The 14,100-nt window shown below is 44.6% G+C and overlaps 1 protein-coding gene across 1 annotated transcript in view; it reads left to right on the forward strand.

Annotated features, from left to right (window-relative positions):
* Window positions 1–378: 378 nt before the first annotated feature.
* Window positions 379–14,100, forward strand: part of LOC8043911 — a 35,313-nt gene continuing 21,591 nt past the window's right edge. Inside the window, exons 1-5 of the mRNA XM_042288286.1 lie at window positions 379–457; window positions 3,464–3,523; window positions 8,087–8,224; window positions 9,969–10,207; window positions 11,587–11,684. Of these exons, the coding sequence (XP_042144220.1) occupies window positions 8,218–8,224; window positions 9,969–10,207; window positions 11,587–11,684 (344 nt within the window). The 5' untranslated portion in view covers window positions 379–457; window positions 3,464–3,523; window positions 8,087–8,217. The remainder of the gene's footprint in view (window positions 458–3,463; window positions 3,524–8,086; window positions 8,225–9,968; window positions 10,208–11,586; window positions 11,685–14,100) is intronic.

Consider the following 14,100-nt stretch of genomic DNA (forward strand, 5'->3'; position numbering starts at 1 on the left):
CATCGCAGGTGCGGATAAGTTCAGGCTTAAACCTTCAGGGAACACATCGTGAAGCACATCGTGAGTTGTGCTTCTGGCGCAGCGCTACAGGCTGACGTAGCCAAACACAGCGTCAGCCTTCGGCTTGTGCTCGTGTTCAGTCAGTGAAGTTCCAATTCAATACGAGATCCAAACGAGCGCCGACTCAGTACTCGTGTTCAATTCGTTCCCCGCGCTCGATCGAGGAAGATGACAAAGAAAAATATATCCAGTTCGCAGGCCTTGTGTGTAAGAAACATCAAATTTTATTAAGAAAAAAAAATAGAAAAAAAAGGAACTGGATCAAGCGGGCATTGCGGCACGGATTTGTTTGACTGAACAAAATTATGTTCCACCTGACGTGCAGACGAGAAAAGTGGGAAGAACCTTCTGGACTCGACCAGAGTGTTTACCAGCCAGGAAGCGTCCGAGAAAAAGGGTGCGTGTGTGTTTTGTTTCTCTCAGTACGCAATGTGCGCTCACATAAATGGGGAGCTCCGTTCAATGTTCAACAAGCTGAGATTGGTACGGTTTGACGTCGTTTCGTAGGTGGCTCCGAGGCGAGAGCGCCGGCCTACGGATCCCCAGGTGGCGGGTTCGAATCCGGACCGAGGTGCCCGCAATCTGACGGAGGCTTATTGCGGAGAAGGCGCCGTGTAACCGAGCTTTCGGTTGCACGTCAAAAGATCCCCAGGTGGTCCAAATTAATCCTCAGTCCTCCGCTGGGGCGTGTCAGATGCCCGTCGTAGGTTTGGCACGTAAAACCCCCAAATTTGAATTTGACGTCGTTTCGTGCCCGTCCACGCGAGAAGACATCAAAACAGGCGCCGGAGAAAAGCTCGCCGGAGAAAAGCTCACCGGCTTTTTGACGGATGCGGAGAAAAACTCCCATACGAATCTAAGGTTCCAGCATTCACTGAAACACGTTCACTCAACTCAAGTATGCCGGGATGCCTTACGCAGTCATTCTGCACTTCACTAACAATATAAAAAAAAAAAAAAGTTTTTGGTGTTGCCCGTTAAAAGTGAAATGAATAATTCCAATGTAACGCTAATTAAAAAAAATAATAACCGGGGAGTGGGGATATAATCTGCGTAGAAGGCTGCGGCTTGAGTAGTTTTTAATACTTATTTGTAAAATGACCTTTTACGTAGTATACCGACACCGCATTACCAAATCTTCGAATTTCACCATTTTCTTAATAAACTAATAAACGGTGGTTTCAATTCTTACCTCATTCGAACGAAAAAAAAAAAGAGTCGTATTTTCACTATTCCTGCTACGTCCATCGTAACACTCACGCGAAATGGGTCGACACAAACGCGGAATAAGGACCACAGCCAGGGTGGAGAATAAAAATCAAGATGACTTAAATTGTGATTTAAATCAGACCGGTTTTACTGATATGATTTAAATCAAGCCTTTCCCGGAAAAACAATGCCAAAAATATGTCTTTTTATTTACGGTTTTTTCTATAATGGGATGCTTTCAATACGCGCACATGTTCTGTATTTAAATCAAAGAATCACGACGATCAACAGGCAGTGGTCTTCGGAGAGAATCGATGCGCTGAGCTTTATTTCTACCTCCGACTCAGTTCGTAAGCTACGTCACATTTTGTTTTGCAATCGAATTAGAACGCAAAAGATAGAAATGAACTTTAGGAAAGTAATGTATTGCAAAAAAATCAAATCGCGAAAAAAAATGTTCAGTACAGTTTTTTCGCTAACAAAAAGCTAAGCTGTTTTTGTTCTAGTATGGCGAAATTTTCACGAACAAAAAATTGTTGAAATTGCAGTATTTCTTTTTTACGCATTGTTTTCAATGATCAAAAGAATTTATGGAACAAGCTGCCGTGTTTAAAAAATGAGTATATAGTGATAAATAATGAATATTTCCAAGCTACAGTGGTATTAGTCTGATTTCACTAAACTAAATCTAGCTTGAATAAAAAAAATCAGATTCTTTTTAAAGCATTATTATTTTTTTCTATTTTACCCACAGCAGAGCGACCTGATCCGAAGTGTGCACACTGCGTGCCACTATCAACATAAACGAACGATGAGCTTTCTTTTTTACATTTTAGTGGTGGTTATCAAAGCTACTAATGCGGTGGAAATTGCTCATTCGTTGCACAGACTTGTGCGATAAAAGTTTGAGGCTGATCAATCCCTTCCTAAAGTAAAATGAAAAAAAAAAAAAAAAACCGCTTCACTTTAACTTTGTTGCACGGTGTACCGCCTGCGTGACAGACGCCTAAAACCTTGATAGCACTTGCTATTAAATGATAACGACCACTTTAAATAATCCTTTATTTGAGGTGAGGTTTTCTCCGGGTTCTCTCAAAAGAGAACCCGGAGAACCCGCACGAAAGTGGGTGACCTCCTCTCCGGTGATCGTTTTTCCGGTGAGGTTATCTCCAGTGAGCTTATCTCCAGTGAGCTCATCTCCAGTGAACTTTTCTCCGGTGAGCTTTTTCCCGGACTTATAAAAACGGTGTATGTTTGTATCATGTTTTATGATTTGCCTCCTGTTTCCTGTCAGCGTTCAAAAATCAATGAACATAAAAGCTTTGACTGTTTTTATTACTTTGAAAAGTAATACAATAGCTCGTCTGCTTGCTGCGCAACACGTGAAGTAAAGACCAGAGTCGTACAAATGCAATTGGTGAGGAGTAATCCGAGCGCTTGTAGCACATGAAATGCATTTTTTAGAGTGGATTTAATTATACCTCGTTAAAGCGGTGTTCCTACATTTCTACATTTTGTACAAGTCATCTATATCTGGTTCACTTGCGTCTCTCACCCCGAATAAATTCAAAGAAAATAAACAAAAGAAAATTTTAGCATTTTTTTTTTATTAGAAAAATTACAACAACAAAGCAATTCATTTTTTGTTTGTTTGGGTGGGGGAGTGATTAATATTTAAGGGTGCACACTGAGCGTCGGTCTTGACTTAAAAGCTGCTCGTGGGTCCACTTTTCGACATACCACTCAGAGCAGTCAATCATTCAGAAATAATTAAGCGAACGAGACCGATAGAAATCGTTTCAACCTAAACATTCTCTGCCATAGAAAACTTAGAGCGTCATGTTCGAAATGCTCGCTTTATGCTTAACGTCATGGTCGCAGATATGTGCTGTTTCTTGTGAAAAATCTTTTTCCTTTTTGTCCTTGTCATTTGTTGAGTTTTACCCGTACTGAGCGAAAAGATATGCACGGAAAGTATTTAGTGTGTCGCATTCCCTGTTGTATGAAGGGCTGTCCAAACGGGACGCGCTTGCTGCTGTGCAAGGCAAAAAAAAAAAAAAAAAAAAAATAAAAGTTCATGAGTTATTTTATTTTGCGAAGCGCGTTTTTTTTTTTCTTTTCTTTTTTCTGAACATCAAATCTTTAATTCCTTTTTTTTTTGTGATTGGGAATTTATAGTTTTGTTCCTTCACAGCGACGGAAGCACCACGCTCTCCGCCACCTAAGGTGATCGGTCCCGCAAGATATCCCGAGGGTGAGTGTCGCTCTCGATGCTCTTTGAAGCACGGTCGAGGGCTTAAACTTTTACGCAGGCACGCGGAGAGTTTACCGCTGCGATCTATACATTACCTTCTTTCGCATCTTTATTCTCGCGACAAAACGCCTATTAAAGTTATAAATATTTCTTTCTTTCGTCTTATAAATATTATTATTTTTGTTTTTGTTAGAACTGTAAAATAATCGAACGAGCTGCCGGGTGATAATATGAACGCAGAAAATGTTGACTCCTTTGAGAAAAGTCTGAAGAATCGAACGTGCACTGGGAGCCTTAGCTTTAAGTTGTCTGCCGATCCTTTTTTTTCCCTCGAACCTTTCTCAAAAACTGTACCATGTCCTTTGTTACAACTTGTACTCGCGTACGTTGTGATAATTTATATTTGTATGCATAGCAATGTGAAATATGATGTTTTTTCCTTCCAGTTCTGTAAATATCGTGAATGGGGGTGAACTGTATTAATAAAAAATATAAAGAAAATAAAAAGTAGGAAGAGAACAAATCCCTTTGTGGGTAAAATGACGCAGCAACATACAAGTTAGCTGTGGAGCAAGCCGCTCAGATCAATGGTTTAAAATGAGCTGATGCGCATATAAGAATGCTTTACTAGGATAATGAATTCTACTTATTTAATATTATATTATTATTAATTTGCACATACCGCGACCTCATTTGAGGCCATAGCTGAAGTGGGGATGCAACCACTCACACTTAGAACAAAACAGCTTAAAAAATAATAATTTAAAATAACCACAAGTTAGGGCAACCAACTATTCATTATCGTTGAAATAAAATTATTGTCAACAAGCATGCTCGTAGGCCCGTCGACGGTACTCCACATCTCAAACGTTCGCGGAAAAAAATCATATTTAAAATGGTTAATCTAAAACTGAAATGGCACAATGTTTAAATGATAAAATCGTCTAGTGCGTGAGATTGCACGCGCGCTCTCTCTCATACCCTCACCCAGAAAGTATGGTCAGGTGATGAAAGAGAGGCGGTTGATTGGACATGTCAGCCCGTAGCTTCCACCGTACTACCAGCTTAGGGGTGAATGGAGTATCGCCACCGAAGGGGGGAAGAAGGCCATTAGAGAGTTTTAGCAGATCGTTTTTTCGCCCCAATAACGACACACAATAACGTTAGGATGCATGCCCAATGCCACCGGGGTGGAGAGGAGGTATCGTTATTGGGGCAAGAACACGGTCTGCTTAAACTCTCTATTAAAAAGCCACTGACAACCCTAAGGTCGATATTCTTTTTACTGTTTCAAACATTTCGAAAGCGCGTGCGGCGAAACAAACACACACACGCACGCACACGCACGCACGCACGGACACGCCCGCGCACGCGCACGCACACGCACGCACGCACGCACACGCACACGCACGCACGCACGCACGCACGCATGCATGCAATCATAGCGACTTTTTTGTGCGTGAAAGAGCTTGTTAAAGTTTGTGTCCTCCCCAAATTGATTTCCTTTGCGTCTCTGTTTTTTTTTTTTTTTTTATGACGTAATTGGTGAGGTTTATTTCGAAACGTTAAGACACTGGAAACGTTAAGCGGTGTCTCAATATTGCGTGATGCCGGAAAGTTCGTCGGAACGTTTCGGTTGAGGTCGGAATCCAACTCCTAACGATTTGGATACATTGATGTTTTTCTCATAGTCCTTGTCAACAAAGCGATGAGAACCGATCAGGGGATATGAGACTGGATCCTGCGGCTGTTCTTCGGGGATTGCAGCCAAGCGCGCATTATGTTGTACTTCATCTTTTGGAAAACTTATGTAGCACGACAGATTTAGATTTGGTAGTAATGCATGGGGCAGAGCCCCACACGGCACCTTAGCGACAGTGTTGTACGGAACGGCGTTCCAAGGAACGGCGTTCCTGGAACGCGTTCCTTTTAGGAGGAACGAAGGAACGCCGCCGTTCCATTTTGCATCGCTGGAACTGGAACAGGAACGCGTTACATTTTTACTGGAACGCGTTCTTTTTCTTTCTTTCGTCCAGTGGGGTAATTTTTATTTTATTTCGAACAGGGAAATTTTGAAAGTACAAAGTGCAGGATCTCGTTACCTTTTTGGCTACTAATCTTATGGATTATTTTGTGTGGTCCTTGCTTGCTAACAGTTTTGGGTGCAGGAGAGCTGGTGGACATTATTTCTTTTTTGAGTGCCCGAAACTGCGGTACAAAAAGCAAGGCTTTTAGTTGTAGGAAAAGATAAAGGAAGAGGGTTGTTTCAAACTCAACCACTTCCTTTGGTTCCACGAATCCTCATACACCCAGAATCTAAGGCCGACTATAGCCACTTGTGAACTTCCATAACGAGACCTACAGTTACAACGAGATCACAGATTGCCAGACATCGAACGCACCCTTGTATCCGGAACATTGGTCACTTAAAAGATACACACACACAAAAAAATTATTTTTCTCTTGTCCACACGTTCAAAATGAACAACAAAGCCAATTTTGCAAAGAAGTATTTGTAGTTTTTAAGACTGACCTTCCAAAAGGCCTACTCTCTCCTGCACTTGCTCGTCTTGCGGGCAGCAACATCGAGAAGCAACTGTTGTTAAGTTCGAACTAGGGACTCCGTTCGATTGAAACGTGTGAGGTTGTTGTAAAACTCTCGTACAATGTTGGGTAAAAAAAGTACACTCCGCTCGTCTAAATCGTCCACTACAAACATGAATATGGTTAAAAGCTGAGATTTTTAACTTGAATATATCAACAAATGAAACCCTGCTTCCGCTTGTTTTCTTCTCCTGTTGTCCTTGCATGACGACGTAGAAACTCGTATGTTGACTACTAATGGGATAGATTAAAAAAACACTACTTGATTTAACTAAATATAGTAATTAGCAAAATACAAATGTAACGTATATGTAACGACACGTTCCATTTTTTTAAACTGTAACGGGAACGAGTTCCTTTTTCACAGATGTAACTTGTAACGGGAACGCGTTCCAAAAATCGGAAAGAACGAGGAACGAGCTTTCGTTCCTTTTTTTGAGGAACGTGCACAACACTGCTTAGCGACATAGTCTCTCACGTCGCTCACCTAGGTCTCCTACACGGCGTCTTCTGCCTTACATTTTTTTTTAAAAATCGTGTTAGATCATCACTGCTAAAACAAAGAGGAATTGAAAAGTGACGCGTCGTCTGCGCGCGAAGAACCAATAGAAGGACGGTCTCGGGAAATACTCTCGCGGTTGACCGCATGGCACGTGCGTATGCCCATGAATGATGAGAGGGAAAGAGAACCTTAAACGACACTTCCTGTTAGAAGTCATCAACAAAATCATGAGCCATTCCACTCCGTGAAAATAGATTACCAGCGAAGCTCTTTAGCACACGACACAGACGTGACATAGAATTTTGAACAAAGGTACGAACTATCGCCGCCCCGAGGAACCGGAGGAAACTAGACACGCGCCACGGGACCGCCACCCGGCGGAAAGTAGACACGGGCGACGGGACCGCCATCCCGGCAGGGCGGAAGGAAACTAGGCACGCAAGCGCTTGGAACGACGACAAAGAGAGGGCGCGCGAATTTTTGTTGACGCGCATGAAAGATCCACGGAACCATACCATAAATAGCTTCGCTGTAAAACACAAGGAGCGCACTGTTTTGCTAAATACGTCATGATTCGGGCGGGCGTTTTAAATCAAGATTTTTGAAAATGTATTAATGCGAAAGCCTTATATGCCCCATTACACGAAAATCCGGCGTCGTCGGCGGCGTGACCGAGCAATGTTACCAAAAATGACCGACGGCTTAAAGAGTAAAAAAAACACGTCAAAAATGCTCGGATTGACGTCTAATTTCTCAGGGAGGCTCCTGTTGCGGTGTCATCCTGACCGTGTTATCACACTGCTGTGTCATCACTGATCTTTCATACTAACCGACCTGTGCGCATGTCCGCGTTCGCTCGCCTCTTATCGGATGTACGGCGCGTGACAATATATACGGCGCGTGGAGTAAACCAAGGGGTTCGGATCTGCTGGTAACTACGTTGCTGTTTGTTAATTCCTTGCGCCACAAGGCACACGACACCTGCAAACAAAGTACGCTGATGGATTTGAAAAGAAAATTTGTTACATTTCGGCTTTGGTGGGAAGGGAACCCGGGCCTCCGGGGTGCGAGATGAAGAGGCTTCCTTGACGCCACGGCGGATCCACGGTTCTGGCTGACTAAAGGTGTGCCTAGTGATGTTTTCGAATTCCCCCACGTAAACAGTCTTAATTCTCTGTTCTTTTTTTACGTTTTTTTAAATGCGCAGTCTTTTATCTTGATATTTTTAAGGCGGGCTTTAGGAATCCTTTCCAGTCGTTTGAAATTGTAAAAAAAATATCGATGTTGGTGTTTACAGTGGCCTTAACGCGAACTGTACAGGATCAATACGCACGGCGTTTTTCATCGTGCCCACTGACACCCGATTCTAACGCTTCACGCAAAAATGAGTATAGAACTTTTTTTTTTTTTTTTTGGTTGTTTTATCTTTGAATTAACACGATTCATTTTCCGACCAGTGTCCCACCCTCTGCTGTGCACGGTGTCTTCCCTGGCTGTCGAAGAACTGCGTTATCCGCACCAGTACTGCTCGCACATCATCTACACGCACGCCGAGTACAACTTCGCCAAGAAGAGCTTTGTGGCGCCGATGTCGTGTAAGTAAAGGGCAGTCCACGCAGCACAGTACATGCTTTAGCATTTGCTAGGGAGGGTAGGGAGGGGGGGGGGGGGATGTTACGAATCCGCTTGCTTCCTTGGACATAACCTTGGAGCGTGCATTTACGTTTTCAAAACCGTGGGTTTTTTTTTTGTTTTTTTTTTGTGTGCCAGGCAGAAAGTGTGTTTCGTTTGGTCAGCCGTTGACACGACGCGCCATTGCTGTGGCTCCACTGCTCCAACCCGTGGCGGCATATCTGGAGTACATTGCGCATACACACACTAATATATAAAAAAATAACCTTTGTAAGTTAATTTTTTTTAGAGGAGTATTATCTTACACCGTGCTGCAGTCTCAGCTTTGGGTAAACGGAGTATGGGGCAGCATGTCTCAATGCAATTTCGTGAAGTCCAAAAACGGGTACAGCAGAGCGACTGGCCGAAGGCAAAAAAGATCAGAGGGTCTGAAATGCCATGTCTTGCGGGGCAGACGGGAACTGAACGATCACGAGCGTTGGAACACTGTGAAGAACCTCAGGGGTTTATTTACTGCCGTGGAAGAACTGAAGGAACACAAGCGTTGGAACACTAACCTCGGAAGCCTATATAGTGCCCTAAAAAAACCTGAAAGAGCACGAGCATAAGAACGTCGTGAAAAACCGCAGGGGCTCTTTTTCTGCCCTGGAAAAAGTTAAACAGTCGAAGAAACAGGATGGGCCAACAGGCTCAGCCGACACACCGAAATGTAGTGATTCTTTGATGGAGAGGCGACAATGTTGTTGGTTCGACGACCAGGCTGCTACTTGGCGGCAGGAGACATCTAGGAAGGTCCGGTACAGCGGCCCGGTATTGGGGTGCCCTGACGAGACGAGGCAGAGGTGATCGACTTTTAGGTTTAGGTTTAATGAATCATACAGCACAACATCAAAACTGAAGAACACGAACGGCGTAAGAGATGAGAGTTCGGGCTCCAGCTGGCGCTTATAACAGCACAAATAGCGTCCGTGACGACGCAACAATTTAGTAAAAGCCAATTACTACATTGCCACTGGACTGGAACCCGCTACTGAATTGGAAAGTTAACGGGCAACGTACATACAGCCGGGAGATCACAACAATTGCGGGTGCAGCCCAGAAATTCAACCAGTCCGAGATTGAGGAAAACAGTACGGGCGACACAGTCACATACCTCTGAGCATGTCTACCCTGCCGATCCTCGATCTCAGTGTTCAATGGTGCAATACGATCAGATATACGACCAGTGATAAAAAAAATAAGCTGCACAGTAAAATACGGCGAAAAGAACATCCTTACCTCATTTCTGCAAATACTCACGTCAAGCTAAGCGTCGATTGTTTACAACCAGTGTTGCTGTTCGCTCTGACAAACTTTTTATTCCACCAATTTACGCAAATTGCACACTAGATGTGATCTTGGCGGATCTTGAAGGATCACGAAGGCTAAAGAAGAACATATTTTATACTCTTTTTGTAGTTGTCTCAGTTACTCATATCATTTACGAGTTACGACTGCGTCTACGTAAATATCGGATTCGAAAATGACCACCCCGCTGTCGTAACCTGCAGAAAAGTGGTCATTCCGCTTTTTGGGGTAGTCAAAGCCTTAAAATGGTACTTTGACCCAGGGTAGTGGTTTTTTCTTCAAGTGTAGTTGGTGAGAAGTTCGACTCGGAATGCTCACGCCTTTCCCTCGCTCTCCCGTTTCGCGCATGGGCGCTTGCAGCGCTGAGCTTCTCGACCTTTCTGCGGAGCCTGCACAAGCGGTCCAAAGGGACCAGGGGGCCCCGCTACCTCGTGTCTCTGTCTCAGGCCTTCGTGGAGCGGAACCTGACGGAAATGAACGATCCTCACACCCCGGGCGCCATGCTCGCCTGGATCGTGGAACACGAGCTGTCCGGGATGGCCTTCATGGAGCACGTGATCGTGCCGGAAAACGTGCACTTCTATACTAGCTTCAGCTGGGTACGCGGACGCTACTAAACTGGCGCCGCGATGTTTCGGGGGCGCCGTTTTTTGTAGGAATACTGAACCGAAATTTCGAGTTCACAAAACAGGGCTGGAGCGATAGGTGGGACGCTGCAGAACCCAAAAACACCAGCCACTCATACAGCGACATCTCTAACGGATGGTCGTATTTTTGGAAAAGAAATGCGCGACTGAGTACGGATAACGAGGCCGACGAGATATCTGACGTCACAATCCTCATTCCCTCTCCTCGCTTCGTCCCGTCGAGCTGGTCAACCGAAGCGAGAAGGGGAGAAGAGAGGCCGTTTCCCCTTTCTCAACTTTGCCAAGAGGATCGTGACGTCAAAATCTTCGTTTGATCGCGCCTTTTTTTTTTTTTTTTTGTAAAAATACGGCAATTTGTTTGAGATATCGATGTATGAGTGAGGTCTTGGAGTTCCTAGCATCCCGTTCAACGCTTCTGCGGGCTTATTTTGCAAAATCCAAATTTTGGTTCAGTATCCCTTTAAGCCGTGATCGCGTGGCCAATATACATCACACAGCAGACATGCACTAGAAAGTTTTAGGGAACCTTGTTTGAACACCAGATACGGTACGACGGGCCTTCCGGGACGAACTGCGCACGTAGGAGTCTCTTGCGGATAGCGCATGCGCAGTTCTTACCAGAAGGCCAATCGTACCATATCGGATGTGCAAAAACGGTTCCCTAAACCTCTCTACTGTCTGATGTGTGTTCCTTCCTTGCCTGACCGTTTCGTCACATTGGTCTCCCAAGCACTGTCTGCAGATAGTTCGAAGTATGCACATGTACGAAGCAAACATGTTTAAACGTACTTGACGTCCCGTTACGTGCCACGCGCGCCACGGACAAGCACGAAATATCATCATGTCGAAAATTACCCGAGGCAATTAAAAAAGATAAAAAACTTAGTAGAAAATAAAATACCACGAAAATGAACGAAATATGAGTTACCTTCCGTTAACGTGATATTCTGCGTGAAAAAAAAAAAAAAGAAAGAAAAAGAAACAGCTAATAGACCTACGTATGGCTTAGATACACGATGACAAAAGTGCCGACAAGCACCAACAGCATGTTTGCACTATCCGTGTTGCCTTATGGTCACCGCAACACACGTCAGAGTTCCCTTTGGTGTACTTAATGCCGTTAGCAGATAACAGAGGTGTTTTATTGAAGGAAGCTTATAAGTTATAACCCTGGGTTCCGTGGGCTGCCCACGGGCTTGTTTTTTCCCGAATGTTTTCTTGCTTTTTGAAGTTAGATCCAGCTTTTTTAGATTGTGATCGCTTGATAGCGAAGGGTTAAGCTGCCACATTTCAATACAATTGAACTGATCCAATTTCATCCCGCACAACAGGCCTTCAAGACTGCGCAGCCAAAGAGTTGGGAAATGATTATCGGATTTTCTTCTCCGGATCTGGCTGTTCTCAAGTCCAAGCTCGGGCGGCTCTCAAAGTACGTTTATCTTATCGACTTCACGACCACATCTTGCACTTGAATCACTCTAGGATTAGGAAAACATCTTTGTAATCACGGACGGTGTAAGAAAGGTGATGAGGTAAAGGTGGTGAGGTGAAGACACATCCCATGCGCTCTTCAGCGGGCGAGCGATTGGTTTTCTTTTGCTATCTTCCTCTTCCCGGAGCTTTTTTTATTCGCGCGGCCAAGTTGCTCCGGTGGCGCTGTTTTCAGGGTGCCCCCTGTGACGGCGTTTTACAGCTGGTAACCAGCTGGTCCGCTCTTAGAGCCATCGCCAGTTTTGTTTCTCTGCCTGCTCATCCTCTTTTTTCTCAGTGGAAATCCTCTCTGCTTTCGTCTGCCACGCTTTTTGTTTCGAAACCTTTCTTTCAAAAAGCGCGTCTTTTTATTTAAAGTGCCCGTGGACCCCGATCGCATCGCGTTATGGCATCGTGCAATCTCGCTCTCCGACCGCAAGCTGCAACCCGTCGACTGGGTACGTGAAAAGCATTTCAGTTTGCTCCTGACTTCAACGACCTACCACTTGGAGCACGAGTGAAAAGTACTCCCGAATGCGCAAAAAAGGTCAGTGGTCTCTGCAGAAGCGGTTCCCCATCGATTTCCTCTAAATTCCTAAAATACCTGTCTTCAATGCCGTCCAAGCCCCTTCGGAAAGCTCCGCAAAATGGGATTTAACATTTTCATGGAACTTCTTCAAAGACGCACTGCTCGCAAAGTGAGTCTTTCGTGGGAGCGGTGGCTGACATTCTACGACAGGCGGTACATCTGCCGAGTTGATGGTGATATATACTTAACCGAACCGTGCGAAAGGTGTAAGAACACAGGAGTAAGCAGAACCAGAGCACCGTGAATGAGTAGAAGTGTGCTCCCTTCAGCCCTGCAGAAGCTTCGGCCAAAGCTACAAAGAAAGCACAGAGATATGGCAGAAAGGTCCGTTATTGCAAAAATACAGTATGCAGTGTATATACGTGGGACACTTCCCATGTCAGTTCTTAATTGCATAGATTTTCAGAAATATTAAAACAAATTTTCAGATAATAGCCTCATTGAGCGATACCTTGGCGATTGTCGTTGACCCTTGGTTGCCAATTTTGGTGGAGGGAGACACGAATTGAAATCGGGACCTTAGCCACATGTAATGATTGGGGACTGCGCCATGCATACGTTGGGAAGTTACTTATGCGAGGAAATACAATTTCTTACCCGAAAGTGTAAGGCCTCATGAGCTACACATACTCCCAACACTCACTTCCCACCGTGCACGCCTAAATATTGAAAAAAAAAAAAAAATCGGACGGAGACATTTGTAAGTAATAAGTATAGACGCTCTCTTTAACACTGAGCATGTAGACACATGTGTGTGTATTTTAACACAGCACAAGTAACCACGCAGTATTCTTGATATTCGTCCACCGTGGAAGAGCTGGGTACATCGTAGGCAAATTTACAAAAAAAAAACAAAAAAAACGTCTTCGTCAAAGTCGAAACGCAAGTATATGCATACGCACTCTTCAACACTGCATATGTAAGCACCTGCGATACTCGTGCATCATTGTAGAACTCAGCAGCTCATGAATGACTGAGAAAAAGCTACCTTCACCGACTAATTTGTCCTATGACGGAGGCCGCCATCTTCGTTCCCGACGCCGATTCTGAGGCCCCCTGAATGAAGCGCCCCCTACGCCGAAGGACGCTATACGCGAGAGTGGAAGCGAACGCCCTTTGGTCGTCCTCACCGACGGAGTGTCTCCACCTAAATTCCTTTCTTACACCGTGTTCGTAACGAAAGGGGGCTCCCGAAAAAATATAACCCTATTTTTTGGCCCGCATAAATAGACTGGGCATCGTAGAAAGCTCGACCTCCATGGGAATGTGAGGCTAGCGCGCTTGGGATAGAATGCGGAAGTTTGAGGGCACAGCGTTTCCTGGATAAAAAGATAATGGACCTTTTCCACATACCAACGGCACCAGGTGGTGGCTGCACGAACTAAAAATCGAGGAAGTGACCTACCTGCGCTACCAGTCGATAATGGGAGCTACGCTACCAGTTTCTTCGCTCTCTGAGCAGCGGCGCCTGCCCAACGCGACTTTAAAGAGGGGCTACCGTGGCGTCCACCCAAACGTCGTGTTTTCCTTCCCGTCGACGTTCTTTTTTTGTGTAACACAATTATATATATGCTGCAGTTACGTGTTCTACTCGCTGATATACAGCCTCCTTCCGAATTTCCTCGATTTTTCGTTCCGACTTCCGCCGCTTGGCATCGGGCGCTCGCGCGTGCGCAGAACGCTTCTCGGAAAAGGTCCATTGAGTTGAACGAATATTTTCTATTGGCCGATATCCCACCTAAGCCTAATATCGAAAAAAAAACAAGAAAAAAAAAAAAACAACAAC

Source organism: Ixodes scapularis, unplaced genomic scaffold, assembly GCF_016920785.2.
Source record: "Ixodes scapularis isolate PalLabHiFi unplaced genomic scaffold, ASM1692078v2 PGA_scaffold10__122_contigs__length_95168666, whole genome shotgun sequence".
Lineage (NCBI taxonomy): Eukaryota > Metazoa > Arthropoda > Arachnida > Ixodida > Ixodidae > Ixodes > Ixodes scapularis.